This window comes from Pseudorca crassidens, chromosome 15, assembly GCF_039906515.1.
Source record: "Pseudorca crassidens isolate mPseCra1 chromosome 15, mPseCra1.hap1, whole genome shotgun sequence".
Lineage (NCBI taxonomy): Eukaryota > Metazoa > Chordata > Mammalia > Artiodactyla > Delphinidae > Pseudorca > Pseudorca crassidens.
Genome location: NC_090310.1, coordinates 59,652,564 through 59,666,401, shown reverse-complemented (window position 1 = coordinate 59,666,401; position 13,838 = coordinate 59,652,564). Strand labels below are relative to the sequence as shown.

The following is a 13,838-nucleotide window of genomic DNA, read 5'->3' as shown; positions in this document are numbered from 1 at the left end:
TATATACATATAAACAAGTTCAAGTTTTGCTTTCCAAAGATGACATACACTTACCCTTTTCTTTAACCAAGATCTGAGATGTCAAAAATGATTCTGAGAAGACCACAGATCCTAAGCACCCACTTCCTCCCAGCAAGTCAGGAATGTCATAGATGGTCATACAAGCCTGTATCAAATAAGAAACCAGAGCTAGTCCAATTGTCAGTCCTAAACATACAGGGAAAAATCCATAAGAAACAGACCACAAAATACTAAGGCACATGGCAAAAGAATACTGGAGAATTTCTAAGGAAAACTCAAGTATATCTTGAAATACATCTCAAACTGGGAGAGGACTTCAGGATCACCCAGGCTTTTGCTCCTTGGTCAGAGGCAGACTTGGGCTAGATGAAGAATATCTTTAAGTTTCTGTAAATTCCCTCAAATTGCTTATCCTCCCTAAATGGCAATGCAACAGCCTTCCTTCTTAATCATGACCAGTGTCACATCCCAGTGTGTCTACATGTTCATCCACTCCTTCTTTGGTTTGGGCTTGAGTTCTGAACAAATCTGGAAAGGGGGATACATGTCTTCATGGATATTTCTGGATACCTGTCAAAACATGCAAATGCTCCTTTCAGTACCAAAAAATTAAAAGAAAGCTGTTCGAGCTTTAATGGCCAAGACAAATAAAAATAGAGGCTTCAGCAGGCCAGAAAAAAACTAGAGCAACTCAGAGAAAGCTCCTGAATGGCTGGTAAGAAGGCTATAATTTAGTTAAAAACCACTGAAAATGACATAATTCTGAGATGAATCTAGCAGAGGAAATGCAGAAATTGGTACAAGCCAGAGTTAGAGTTTGAGATGACCGTGAAGATCTGGTGAAGGACATAGGATAAGCTGCACGATGAGCACTTCCTGGCCTTCCTGGCCTGACGATGCTGAATGGCCAGGTACAGAGCTCCTAAAGCCAGAGCTCATTTTCACACCTTGTTGTCCTCATATGGGATCCCTGCTCTATCCTCAGTACAGAGACAAAAGACCTAGGCCTCTTGAAGGGACTGTTAGATTCTCAAATAGATGGCAGGGGACTTCCCTGGTGGTGCAGTGGTTAAGAATCTGCCTGCAAATGCAGGGGACACGGGTTCGAGCCCTCGTCTGGGAAGATCCCACATGCCGCGGAGCAACTAAGCCCATGTGTCACAACTACTGAAGCCTGTGCGCCTACAGCCTGAGCTCTGCAACAAGAGAAGCCACTGCAATGAGAAGCCCGTGCAGCACCACGATGAAGAGTAGCCCCCGCTCTTCGCAACTAGAGAAAGCCCGCGCAGCAATGAAGACCCAACGCAGCCAAAAATAAATAAATAAAAAATAAATAAATTTATAAAGAAGAAAACAAAAAGATGGCAGAAGAGTTGAAAGGAAAAAAACCATAGTTAAAGTCCTTAATCATCCATGTCGTTGTGATAAAGGAATGTACAAAGTGACAGACAGGCTTTATATTTCAGTTAACTTTCTCATTAGGCATGACAACTGGAAGGTTTATCTAAATTTGTTTCAAAGAATTTTTAGTATCTGAAGACACAGAACCTTCCTGGGCTACATGGTTCCTCTTAAGTGACAATGATCAGTTAGGTTCCCAAATCAATTAGGAAGACAAATCCTGTGGTTTCCTAATCCCCCACTTCCCTATTTGGCCTCTGGTGTTGAGGAAGGGGAGAGAGGACATTAAAAAGAATACATGTAGTATTTTTTAGACACTTGCTATGTACTTCCCACATGTGGCATGGGGAGAGAAAAAATATGAAGCATCGTTCCTATCTTCAGGAAACCTATAAAGTATAGCTGGAGAGACAAGAGCATTCTTACATAGAAGTCATCATGTGACACATTACTATAGAATTACTCCCTAATTTATGTAATTTATTCCCTAATTATGTATTCCTATAGGAATACAGTACTTGTAGGGAGAAATCAGTAGGGTAGGCTTGGAGGAGGAGACAGAACTTCATCTTTGCCTGGAAGGGAGGATAGGATTTGGACAGAAAGCACCAACATCCTATCTTTTCTTTCCTATTTCATTAGCTGCTGCTGAATGTGTACTTAACACAGTAGTATGGTTCTACTGGACTGCTAATCACCTACTCCAGTGCAAAGCATCTTCCAGAGCACTGCACGAGAGTCTAAGAAGAGAAGTCAGGGAAACTAAAGTCCAGCAAGGAGACAAAGTATTATTACCTAAATATCAGAAAGTATTTCCCAGTGTCTTAATAATGTCACAAAAAAGTCTCCATTAGCTCTAAAAGAACATCACCACAAAATACTGACAGAGACAGGGAGCAGGTATGTTATATACACAGAAACTACTCACAACCTTAAAAAATTACCCATGTTGTATCACTCTCTGTAGATGAGATAACACTATGCTTGTCCCCTGGTGATGGCAGTGGGCATGCATTTGCACCAAGTCATCCACATCTGCCCACCCACTTCCCTATGACCAAAAGCTCACTGAAATTAAGGTTCAGGCAGTAGCCACAGAATGGACTGAAGGTACAACTTGTACCCATATATACTACAACCAGAATCTTGGCTGGATGTCCACCATCCTCTTATGCATTGCTTGCCAATTTTCTTCATATCAGGATACACTGGGGTAAACAGAGGATTTGGATGTGGCTGGGAGCAACTGGTTTAGAAACCCTGGCTCCCCAAGACCACGCCAGCTCACCTCAGGGACCAATATTTCTGCACCTCTACACCCATTCCCTTGGCCCATTAGTTCTGCCTTCAGCACATAGGTCAGAAAGCTCTGTTCTCACTACCCCACTTCATAGGAGCCTCAGGCCCAGTTTTTTTTTTTTTTAACGTTAGTTTGTTTTTATTTTCATAAGCGCCTGTTAAATAAGGGCATAAGGACTTCCCCTGGTGGGGCAGTGGTTAAGAATCTGCCTGCCAATGCAGGGGACACGGGTTCAAGCCCTGGTCCAGGAAGATCCCACATGCTGCGGAGCAACTAAGCCCGTGTAACTACTGAGTCTATGCTCTAGAGCCCACGAGCCACAACTATTGAGCCCACGCGCCACAACTACTGAAGCCAGCGTGCCTAGAGCCTGTGCTCCACAACAAGAGAAGCCACCGCAATGAGAAGCCCGTGCACCGCAACGAAGAGCAGCCCTCGCTCGCCCCAACTAGAGAAAGCTCGCGGGCAGCAACGAAGACCCAATGCAGCCATAAATAAATAAATAAATTAATTAATTATTTTTAAAAAAAGGGCATCAACACAGGCCTTGGAACACAGAGAAGCCACTGTAAACTTGGTCTGTGTTGAGGTAGGCTTGTCATCAGCTCCCATTTCCATGTGAGGTCAGAGAAACCTCAGCCACTTGGAGGAAGCCTTCCTAATCTCAGGAAGAGGTGTCTACCACCCCCACACCCTCACCCTCCCCTTCCCCAGCTAAGACTCTGCACCCAAGGGGCACCTAGACATGGGAGTGTGGATGTGGTAAGCCTTGTACAGCTGCTGGACACCCTCAGAAAGCACAGGCTCACCACCACTGCAGCTGGAACAGTCCTGAAAGTAGACTAGTTTTCTCAGGTAAGGGGTGGGCTGCCTAAGACTCCCACCCACTCCTACCTCACCCCTTGTAGATGGTCCTCTACAGGCCATTCCCTGCCAGCTGACCTGTAACAGCTCTGCTTACCGTCTTCACAAAGTATAAGCTATCTTCACTGTCCAGAGGCACAATTCTACAAGAGGAAATTGATGGGAGAGACATATATTAAATTTACAGTGTTCTCTTTTTTTCAACTTGGAAGCAACTCACACTCAGATCTCTCTCAGGGATTTTCAAAACACTGGGTTGCATGTATGCAGAATTCCACTTGGAGGGAACTAGGTTCAGCCCCCAACCCACCCTAGTCTTTCAGTGGAAAGCATTCAGGGCAAAGGGCCTCAGCTGAGCACAGCCACCTCCAAGCCCAGCCCTGGAGTGATGCCACTGCCAGGTGTAGAAGGGTGAAAAGATCATCCATGCCAGCAGTTACAAGGTAGTTGCTCTTCATTTTGCTCCTAAAACTTGCCCCCAGTGAGGACACACCATAAACATATACTTACCTTCCCTGATTATTCACAGCATGTATATGAAAAGCCATCTTGGAGCTGTAGACCCAAAACAAAATAAAACAAAAGTCAGTCTGCTTTTGTGACCACTGTGTTGGCATCCTCCCCAGACACCTGCCACTGCAATGCACCTGTGCTGGGCTCTCACAGCCACCAGTGAGGTGTGTGTCGTCCTTACCTGCCTTAGGGTATCATGCCATCAGCAAACATGGGGTCAGTGTCTGACTCCAGTCATGGCCCTGCCTCTGTGCAGATTCTCAGGGCTATCTTGACTCTTGGACAGAGCAGGAGAGAACTATGTGATTGCCATCCATGGCAGATTGAGAGTAAACCTCTACTTGCCCCAGGCCTCTGGCCCACAGCTTGACATATTCTCCTGCTCCTCCTCCTCTTCACCACCTTTGAAGTCAAGCTGCCAGCCCTGCTCGGAGTCAGACTGCTACCCACAGTCAACTGCTATGTAATAATGGGCATGGTCAGGCCTTCAGAACTGAGGAATAACCAGAAAACCCTTTTGGCATCAACTCTTTTTGTAAAAGAAAGTTTCTAAATTGAATTAAATTTAATTTTTTTGCCTTAACAAGTACTAGTCAGTCATATGCTAACTTCCCGTGTCCCTCTTGGGAGAAGATTTGCTAATTTGGTGCAGTTTGAGGGAAGTGACCATGTGAAGAGAAGGAAGTGGGGCTCTTGGGTGGAGGGCTGGCCCTGGAAGACTCTCCTCCTATTGCCTGGAATGTATTCTCTCCTTGTTCTTTCCTCCAGCCAGGGTGGTACACCCCATGCACAGGAGGCCATGGGATTGAGAGTGTGGCCTGCCCTAGAAAGGCAGAGTGGGCTAGGCAAGGCCCCGAGGACAGGAGGAATGGAATGACTTTGTCAGCCATGCCGATGATAAGAGAGGAGAACCCACTGAGACAGCAGCTCCCATTCACTTGCCCAATCACTCTACAGGGCAGGAAGATGATGAAACAGATGCACAGAGAGCTCCCTATCTTGCCCAAGGTCACACAGCTGGAAAGCAAAGAAGCTTCCTTAAACTCAGGTCTGCCAGGAACAGACAGTTCAGGTCAGCACACAGCCTTAAGGGACCAAATTTCCTCTAGCCCTCCCCTCTCATGGTCAGAGCTACAAGATTCAGAAGACCCAGAAGAAAGGAAAAGAAACCTGAAGCAAGCCTACAGCTTTGCACCAAAGAGTTCTGGTTCTTTCCTACACTCCTGGAGCTATAGCAATAGAATTCTTCTTGTTAGATCATTAACTAACTTAGTTTTCCAAATGTTCCTTCTCACTACCCAGGGCTGCAGATGTAAGAAAATGTGGGGTATGGAACTGAGGTACCACAGGGCACATCCCAGAAGTGTCCTTAAAGAAACTCTCTGATATTGGTGTCTTTTGTCTCCTTCACAAAAAAGTACACCAAGTTGTCCTCATATGGGACAGAAGCTTGAGTGGACTGGGTTCAAGAAGGTTTAGCTATGGACAAAGACTACACAGAGATCCACTGTGATATGCCAGGACATGTGTGATGGGAAGACTGCCAGGAAGCCAAATTCCCAGACCTTCTAGACCCTGAGACATGGCCAGGCTCAGGGGTTTCTACCATCTGAGAGGCAGATGAGGCTCAGGGCAACTCTCTTCTAAGCAGTGACCATCTTCATGTGCCCAGGGCCCCTAATCCTAACAAACCTCACCACTCATGTCCCCAGCTTCATCTTTCTAACCTCTGAACCCAGGTCTGTCAGTTCTAATACTGATCTGCTTCCCATTCCAGCCTCAGGCAGTGTGTCTGACTCTCAAACAGTTCCTCCATCCTTGGCTCCTTGGCCTCTCAAATAAAACCCTGATCATGAATGACTCTCCTTCACATATCTTATTGATTTACTGGAACATTTCTCAAAGGGGAGACAGAATATCAAATACAAAGGAGAAAAGGGTTTTTAAAACACAAACATTAAAGAAAAGCTTTTATAGACAATATCAGTTATTGCTTACTGTAGGGCTGCCTTAAACTGCATCAACTCAAAGGAATTTAACCCAGATCCAAAGGTCTGCTCAGCTACCTCCTTGGCCTGTAAAATCAGTAACAAAACAGAGACAATTAGCTTTCACAGCAGGAAAGAATACACTTAGAAGGGCCCTTCTCACATATGGCCAGGAGAACACTTCCCATCCCCTCTAAGTGACTACTTTGTATACATCAATAGATTAAAGTGAAAACATCTTGTTAGGGGAAACAGGAGCCTGCTTTCTTTGGTCTGGGTTCACATGAAAACACTTCATTCAGGCAGGTGGGCACTGGAACCTGATCTGGTGACCTGTAACCAGCTGGGACGGTGCCATTGTGAGGCCTGGACAAGCGCTTTCTCCTCCCCTCAAGATATCACTGCCCTCAGTGTTTCTGCCCAGATGCTAAGCACATTCAAATAACTAAAGTTATAAAACATCAGTTAAAAAACAAAGGTGCAGAACTGATACTGAAGAATAACCTACTGTTTTGCATAAGCTTTCAGCTAAAGGGCTGAGAAATCCCAAGTACAGGGGGAATCAAGTTCAGTGAGGAGGGAAGATGGCAAGGAACTGGTGACAAGGAACTGGTGACTAGGCGATAGTCTCTTTGATATCTACAACACAACCTTTCCAATGTCAAATGGTTTGCTTCAGGAAAGGTCCTATTGGCACTGGGAGGCATCAAGCCAACTCGTTCTCATCTGTCACTGGGTCAGATATAGAATCCAACTCAGCACAGCAGGTTAACCACAAAACAGCAAGGAAGTAAACGGTCAGAGAAAGGGAATACATGTGCCTGTCTAGGAAAGACAAGTTAGAATTTCTAATCTTTAGTTAATTTTTTAAAACACAGAATTATAGGAAATAAAACTATGTAGCTCAAAATCAACTTATCTAACTTTATTAAAATTCACAGAACAATCTATATTTTTCTTTATTTTTTAACTTTTGAAAGACTTTTAAAAAACTGCTAAGTAAAACAATATACTACAGAATGATTTTTTTTTAACACAACCAGATATCTACAAAGAAGTGCTGATTAGCTGTCATTCATAAGACAAGCTCAGCACACTAAAGGCAACTCTTTGGTGCCCAAGTTCACACACAAAATTAAGTACTATAAGGTGTCCAAATTAAAAACAGATCGATAAAAAGTTTCACATTAAAATAACTACTAAGGAAAAAGAAATGCGGTATTTAAATTACCTTTGTTAGACTGGAAGTTTTAGCATAACATGCAATGGCAGCCAAAACAGCCTCAATAACAGCAGCATATACCTGTGACAAGAGCCTACTTTAAAAACAAAAAATAAGGGTTAACTACAGCATCACAAGGTTTCATCAAAAGCTGCGTGCACATAAATGACATTCTCTAAGAAACAGATTTTTAAACAGAATGAGAAAAGTATAATAACAGAACTTGTTGATTTCTAGACCTTTTAAAAGCTATATGCCCCGTTCCAATTTTTACTTTGCTCTTGTTAAACCATGATAAGAACCACCTTTTCTTAATTCTGCTCAAAAGACCAACCTTCCCTGTTTGTGATCCAACAGAAGAAAACTATGTAGACTCCCTGACCCTCTACGAGGACCCGAAAGGTATCATGACACAGACTTGCTGCTTTTCCAGGAACCAACCACAGCACACCTTCAAGTCGTCTCCTCCCCAGGCCTGCTAAGGGCTGGCTGCTACTGGAACCTCAGGGTGGGACCCCTCAGGGGGCAAAAGAGATTATCCAATTGAAGAGAAGACTCGCTCCACTTAAATGAAAAAAATTTTTTTTTAAATTGGGGTATAGTTGCTTTACAATGTTCTGTTAGTTTCTGCTGTACAGTGAAGTGAATCAGCTATACATATACATATATCCCCTCTTTTTTGGATTTCCTTCCCATTTAGGTCACCACAGAGCACTGAGTAGACTTCCCTGTGCTATACAGCAGGTTCTCATTAGTTACCTGTTTTGTTTTGTTTTGTTTTAATTTTATTTATTTATTTTTGACTGTGTTGGGCCTTTGTTGCTGCACACGGGCTTTCTCTAGTTGCGGCGAGTGGGGGCTACTCTTCGCTGCAGTGTGCGGGCTTCTCATTGTGGTGGCTTCTCTTGTTGCAGAGCACGGGCTCTAGGTGGGCAGGCTTCAGTAGTTGTGGCACATGGGCTCATTAGTTGTGGCTCGCAAGCTCAGTAGTTGTGGCTCATGGGCTCTAGAGCACAGGCTCAATAGTTGTGGCACATGGGCTTAGTTGCTCTGCGGCATGTGGGATCTTCCTGGACCAGGGCTTGAACCCGTGTCCCCTGCACTGGCAGGCAGATTCTTAACCACTGCGCCACCAGGGAAGCCCTAGTTATCTGTTTTATACATATTAGTGTATATATGTCAATCCCAATCATCCAGTTCATCCCCCACCTTTCCCCACCCCCGCCTTCATGTCCATATGTTTGTTCTCTATGTCTGTGTCTCTTTTTCTGCCTTGCAAACGGGTTCATCTGTACCATTTTTCTAGATTCCACATACACGTGTTAATACATATTTGCTTTTCTCTGAGTTACTTCACTCTGTATGACAGTCTCTAAATGCAAATTAATAGCCGGAGACCACTTTCTAAATAGCTCACCTGATCTACAGAATAGAGTATGCTTTTGAGGGGAAGCATCCCCTGCTCCTGCCCAACTTTGTGCTTCCTATCTGACTTCACACTTCCCAAAGACATTATAAGGTTTTTTTCTTGGGACTTCCCTAGTGGCGCAGTGGTTAAGAATCCGCCTGCCAATGCAGGGGACACGGGTTCGAGCCCTGGTCCGGGAAGATCCCACATGCCGCGGAGCAACTAAGCCCGTGGGCCACAACTACTGATGCTGCACTCTAGAGCCTGTGAGCCACAACTACTGAGCCTGCGAGCCACAACTACTGAGCCCACGTGCCACAACTACTGAGCCCGCGTGCCACAACTACTGAAGCCTGACTGCCTAGAGCTCGTGCTCGGCAACAAGAGAAGCCACCACAATGAGAAGCCCACACACCACAGCGAAGAGTAGCCCCTTATCGCCGCAACTATAGAAAGCCAGTGAGCAGCAATGAAGACCCAACACAGCCAAAAATAAATAATAAATAAATTTATTTAAAAAGGAAGGTTTTTTTCTTTGCCAGACAGGGAATGCCATGAAGATTCCTGGAAAATCCAAGTCTGGTTCCCTTTTGGGCAGGGTTTCTCAATCTCTGCATTTTGGGCCAGCTAATTCTTTGTTGAGAGGTCTTCCCTGTGCATTATAGGATGTTGAGAAGCATTCCTGGCCTCTCAGTAGTAACCTCAGTTGTGACAAGCAAAAATGTCTCCAGACACTGCCAAACATCCCTGGGGATGGGGGGTTGGGGAGGGACTGGTGGGAGTAATGTGGTAGAACTGCCCTCGGTTGAGAACCATTGCCTTAGGGGAAGGAGACCCAGGGTCTTATTAGGAAAATTACAGAGAGAAGGGGCTCATCCACAAGGCCTCAAAGGCAAGGGAGGGGTTTGGCAAGTAACTGCCTTATCTAAGAATATGTTTATTTTTAAGCCTGAGAATCTTGTAACAGGTAAAGAAAGGCGAAAGGAGTTTTGTAACAGGGAAGAGCAAATTCTGACTCCACGTTGGTTCTGTTTCTTTTACTTTAACCTTTGCTTTTCATTGCTTTTGTTATTATTATAATCACTATCTATAGCTGTAAGCATACACAATGGCCTGCCACAGGGAACCCTGACCCTCTGCCTGACTGTTAAACTAAAAGGCCTTTGTTCAGCTCACAGAGAGACATCCTGACCCTGCCCACCTGTGAATGGCTGCAGAAAAGAAGAAATTAACACAACCCCTTCCCAGTGCAGGAGATATTCTGCAAGACAAACGGCCTTTTTACTTTACTGCTTCACCACCTCTCCCTCTCTGATTCTATAAAAGAAACTGGCATCCAAACCCCGGTAAGATGGTTATTTGGCCACCTTCTTGGTCTGCCGAATAAAGTCTCTACTCCTTGCCTCAACACCTCGTCTCCCGATTTATTGGCCTGTTGTGTGGCGAGCAGAGCGAGCTTGGACTCGTCAACAGTTTGATAGCAGGAAGAACACAGAAATGATCTGGTCTAACACTCTCATCTTACAGAAGAAACAAGTAGGGCCTGTAGAGGAACTCAGGTCTGCTCTCAGCCTGGTGCCTTTCCATTGTGCCACATCACACTGCCAACACCTTCAATTTCCTCCTTGGCTCTCACACCACACCTCTGCATTGCAGGTAAGAGATTTGAATAAGGTAGAAGAAAAAGAGAAACAACACATAACAAAATGACAGCTCCAAGGTTCAACATATCCTGAAGATTGTTGACCAGGCCATGGCAGAGGGGTATGTCCTGGTAGGTAGGTAAGTGCCCGTCAGGGACACTGCCAAACAGCTTGGCCACTTCCAGGTATGACAAGAATCCTCCACATCTCAACACTAAGGGCAAAGATTTATAGAGGCCAAAGACATATAAAGATATCCTTACTCCCTCCCTCACCCAGCTTAATTCAAACATCACTCAGTACCAACACTGGTTCAGGCCAACCCCCTGCTTGGCCTTGTCCTATACAGACCCTCAAGGCATGAGTTCAGTACAAAGCTATCTGGCTTCTGACTCATAGAAAGGCCTGGACAGGAGGCCTGAGACCCATGATTAGGGAAGGGCCTGCTCTATGCATGGATGGTGCTGCTGTTGCCTTCAGTAGACTCCATTAGGCCCCAATTCCACCAGCCCTGTGACTTAAACAAGTCTCCTGATGTGGGCCCAAGCACCTCTCAACACCAGTCCCTGAAGTAGAGCACCAGTGACTTTGGTTTAAGCAAAATGTCTACGGGTCTAGAATGAGGGTCCAGAGCAATGGCTAAGCACAGCTGGCATGGAAACACAAACAAGTGCAAAGTAAGACTATACATATCCACCAACACGTGAGAATGTGGTTGACTTGCTGCTAACGTAAAGAAAACCCACACACAAAAATTGTATGCACACTACAATTACAGCTACACAAAACCTATATGTATAATTAAAAAAAAACAACAAAAAGATACACATTAAGATACTAATGTGTGGGGCTTCCCTGGTGGTGCAGTGGTTAAGAATCCACCTGCCAATGCAGGGGACACAGGTTTAAACCCTGGTCCGCAGGGGACACGGGTTTGAGCCCTGGTCCAAGAAGGTCCCACATGCCATGGAGCAACTAAGCCCATGTGCCACAACTACTGAAGCCTGCGTGCCTAGAGCCCATGCTCTGCAACAAGAGAAGCCACCGCAATGAGAAGCCCACTCATTGAAGCCCGCTCAAATGAGATTGCCCACTGCAATGAGGAGTAGCTCCCGCTCACTGCAATGAAAGAAAGCCCGTGCGCAGCAACAAAGACTCAACGCAGCAATCAATCAATCAATGTATTAAAAAAAAGAGATACTAACGGGTCGTGTCTAAGAAGAGGAATTATGGTTAATCTTATTTTTTTCCCCTCATTTCTCAAATTTTCAAGTGTGATTATATTACTTTATATTTTTCCAACAGAGCCTTATGGGTTCTACCCTAGAGATTCTGATTCAGTAGTTCTGAGAACTACTATAGCCTGGGAAATGTATCTTTTAAAAAAGATCCTTAAATGATTCTCTGTGGCCTGTCACTGTTAGCCTTTGGGAAGCACAGACCTAACTAGTTTATGCTAGGATATTTAATTAGGTAATAACAGAACTCTATTACCTTCATAATTCTGAAAGAAAATCCCTTTATGGAATTCAGAAATTCCTGCATTATTATGGACTGATTACATCCTCCCAAAATTCATATGGAACCTGTAATCCCCAATGTGACTATATGTGGAGATAGGGCCGGGCCTTTAAAAGGTAATTAAAGTTAAAGGAGGTCATAAAGTGTGGGCTCCTAATCCATAGGATTGGTATCCTTATAAAAGGAAGAGATGCCAGGGACTTCCCTGGTGGTCCAGTGGTTAAGAATCCGTCTTGCAATGCAGGGGACATGGGTTCTATCCCTCGTCGGGGAACTAAAATCCCACATGCCATGGGGCAACTAAGCCCACGTGCCACAATCAGAGAGCCCGTGTGCCACAACTAGAGAGAGAGAAGCCCACATGCCACAACTAGAGAGAAGCCCGTGCACCTCAACGAAAGATCCCATGTGCCAATGCAGCTAAAATATAAATAAATATTTTTTTTTTTTAAAAAAAGGAAAAGGCACCAGAGATCTTTCTCTCTCTCCATGTAAGCACAACACTAAGAAGGTGGTGGTCTGCAACTCAAGGAGAGAAGCCTCACCAGAAACCAACTCTGCTAGTACCTAGATCTTGGACTTCTAGTCCCCAGAATTGTGAGAAAATAAATTCTGTTGTTTAAGCCACACAGTCTGTGGTAATTTTTTACGGTAGCCCAAGCAGACAAGCATTAATGAGTTTACTTCTTGTCTTTGGTTTCCTGCTATACTGGGGGGCGGGGGGCGGGAGAGAAGTCAACACTAGGCCCTTTCTAGAGAGTTGCATGGCCTGAGTTGAGATCCTAGCTCTGTTCCATAAGTCTCAGTGTCAAATTCAGAGGAAACACCTCTCAGACCAGATGTGGTTTCACACAGGTTCTACCAATGGGTTTCAGGATGTTTTATTTTTTGGAAAGCCCTATTAAAAAATGCACTATATAGAAAATATATTAAGAAGCATTATGCCACTTAAATGCATGGGTGTGCAGGCAGGAAGTCTCTGAGTCTGGAGAGAGGAGCAGATGGCAAACCTGGCAGTGTCTCTAGCCTAGACTTCAAGATGAAAGACAGGGGCTGGGACATTCTGGGAGACTACACAGCTCTACTTTACTTACTTATTTTACTTATTTATTTATTTATTTACTTATTTGGCTGCATTGGGTCTTAGGTGCAGCAACGTGGACTCCAGAGAGCACAGCCTCGGTAGTTGGGGTGCGGGCTTATTTGCCCTGCAGCATGTGGGGATCTTAGTTCCACAACCAGGGATAGAACCCACGTCCTCTGCATTGGAAGGTGGATTCTTAACCACTGGGCCACCAGGAACGTCCCTCTGCTCACCTCTTAAGCCAAATGTCCTACCCAATGCTGATCTCAAAAGGAGGTAAATGGGACAATCTCAACATCTGAGTAACTCAATGTGAGAAAGAAAAAAATGTAATAGAAATGAAGACTTACATTTGTTCAGTTTTCTTGGGCAGCTTGTTGTCATCTCCTGTGAAAGAGGACCATGTATTAAGAATGTGACAAGATTACAGGAGATGCAAACACTTTCACAAGGAGGCTAGAATTTCTTAATTTGAAGATGTCAAGAACTTTTTTTCTTTTGAGTTAAATACTGTACAAGCACAAACAACAGTGAAACCTAGTTTCTGCCAGTATCCTCCCAGACCATCATCCCTGACACTGACCTTGACAACCAATCAGCATCACCACTAAACACCAGAGAAGACATGTAGAATCTTCATCTCTGGAATGTTTTTGCTTTTATTTTTAAATTTTTAAATTAGGAGGTATAAGTAAGCAGGCTCAGTTCTGCCTCTTTCTTCACCTCCTTAATTATCCAACCCAAGTCATGCTTCTTTCAGAGTTTCCTGGCTTATATAACAATGCTCAGGAGAAAACCTGGTTTCTGATGTACTCTCCTCTGTGGAACAGTGCTGGGACCCTCATTCATTCAAGAGTTCTTCTCTCTGTCTCT

The 13,838-nt window shown here is 44.5% G+C and overlaps 1 protein-coding gene across 7 annotated transcripts in view; it reads right to left on the bottom strand.

Annotated features, from left to right (window-relative positions):
- Positions 1-13,838, bottom strand: part of DNAAF9 (dynein axonemal assembly factor 9) — a 148,345-nt gene that overhangs the window by 61,959 nt on the left and 72,548 nt on the right. For 4 of the 7 annotated variants that reach the window (XR_010935174.1, XM_067707614.1, XM_067707616.1 and 1 more), the window contains 6 exons: positions 13,316-13,352; positions 7,319-7,406; positions 6,098-6,174; positions 4,097-4,141; positions 3,684-3,729; positions 55-166 (listed from right to left, as the gene is read on the bottom strand). Coding sequence is in view for 6 of the 7 variants with exons in the window: in XM_067707614.1 (XP_067563715.1) it covers positions 55-166; positions 3,684-3,729; positions 4,097-4,141; positions 6,098-6,174; positions 7,319-7,406; positions 13,316-13,352 (405 nt within the window). In the remaining variant the exon portion in view is untranslated. The remainder of the gene's footprint in view (positions 1-54; positions 167-3,683; positions 3,730-4,096; positions 4,142-6,097; positions 6,175-7,318; positions 7,407-13,315; positions 13,353-13,838) is intronic. The other 3 variants (XM_067707617.1, XM_067707618.1, XM_067707615.1) reach the window with 2 other exon arrangements.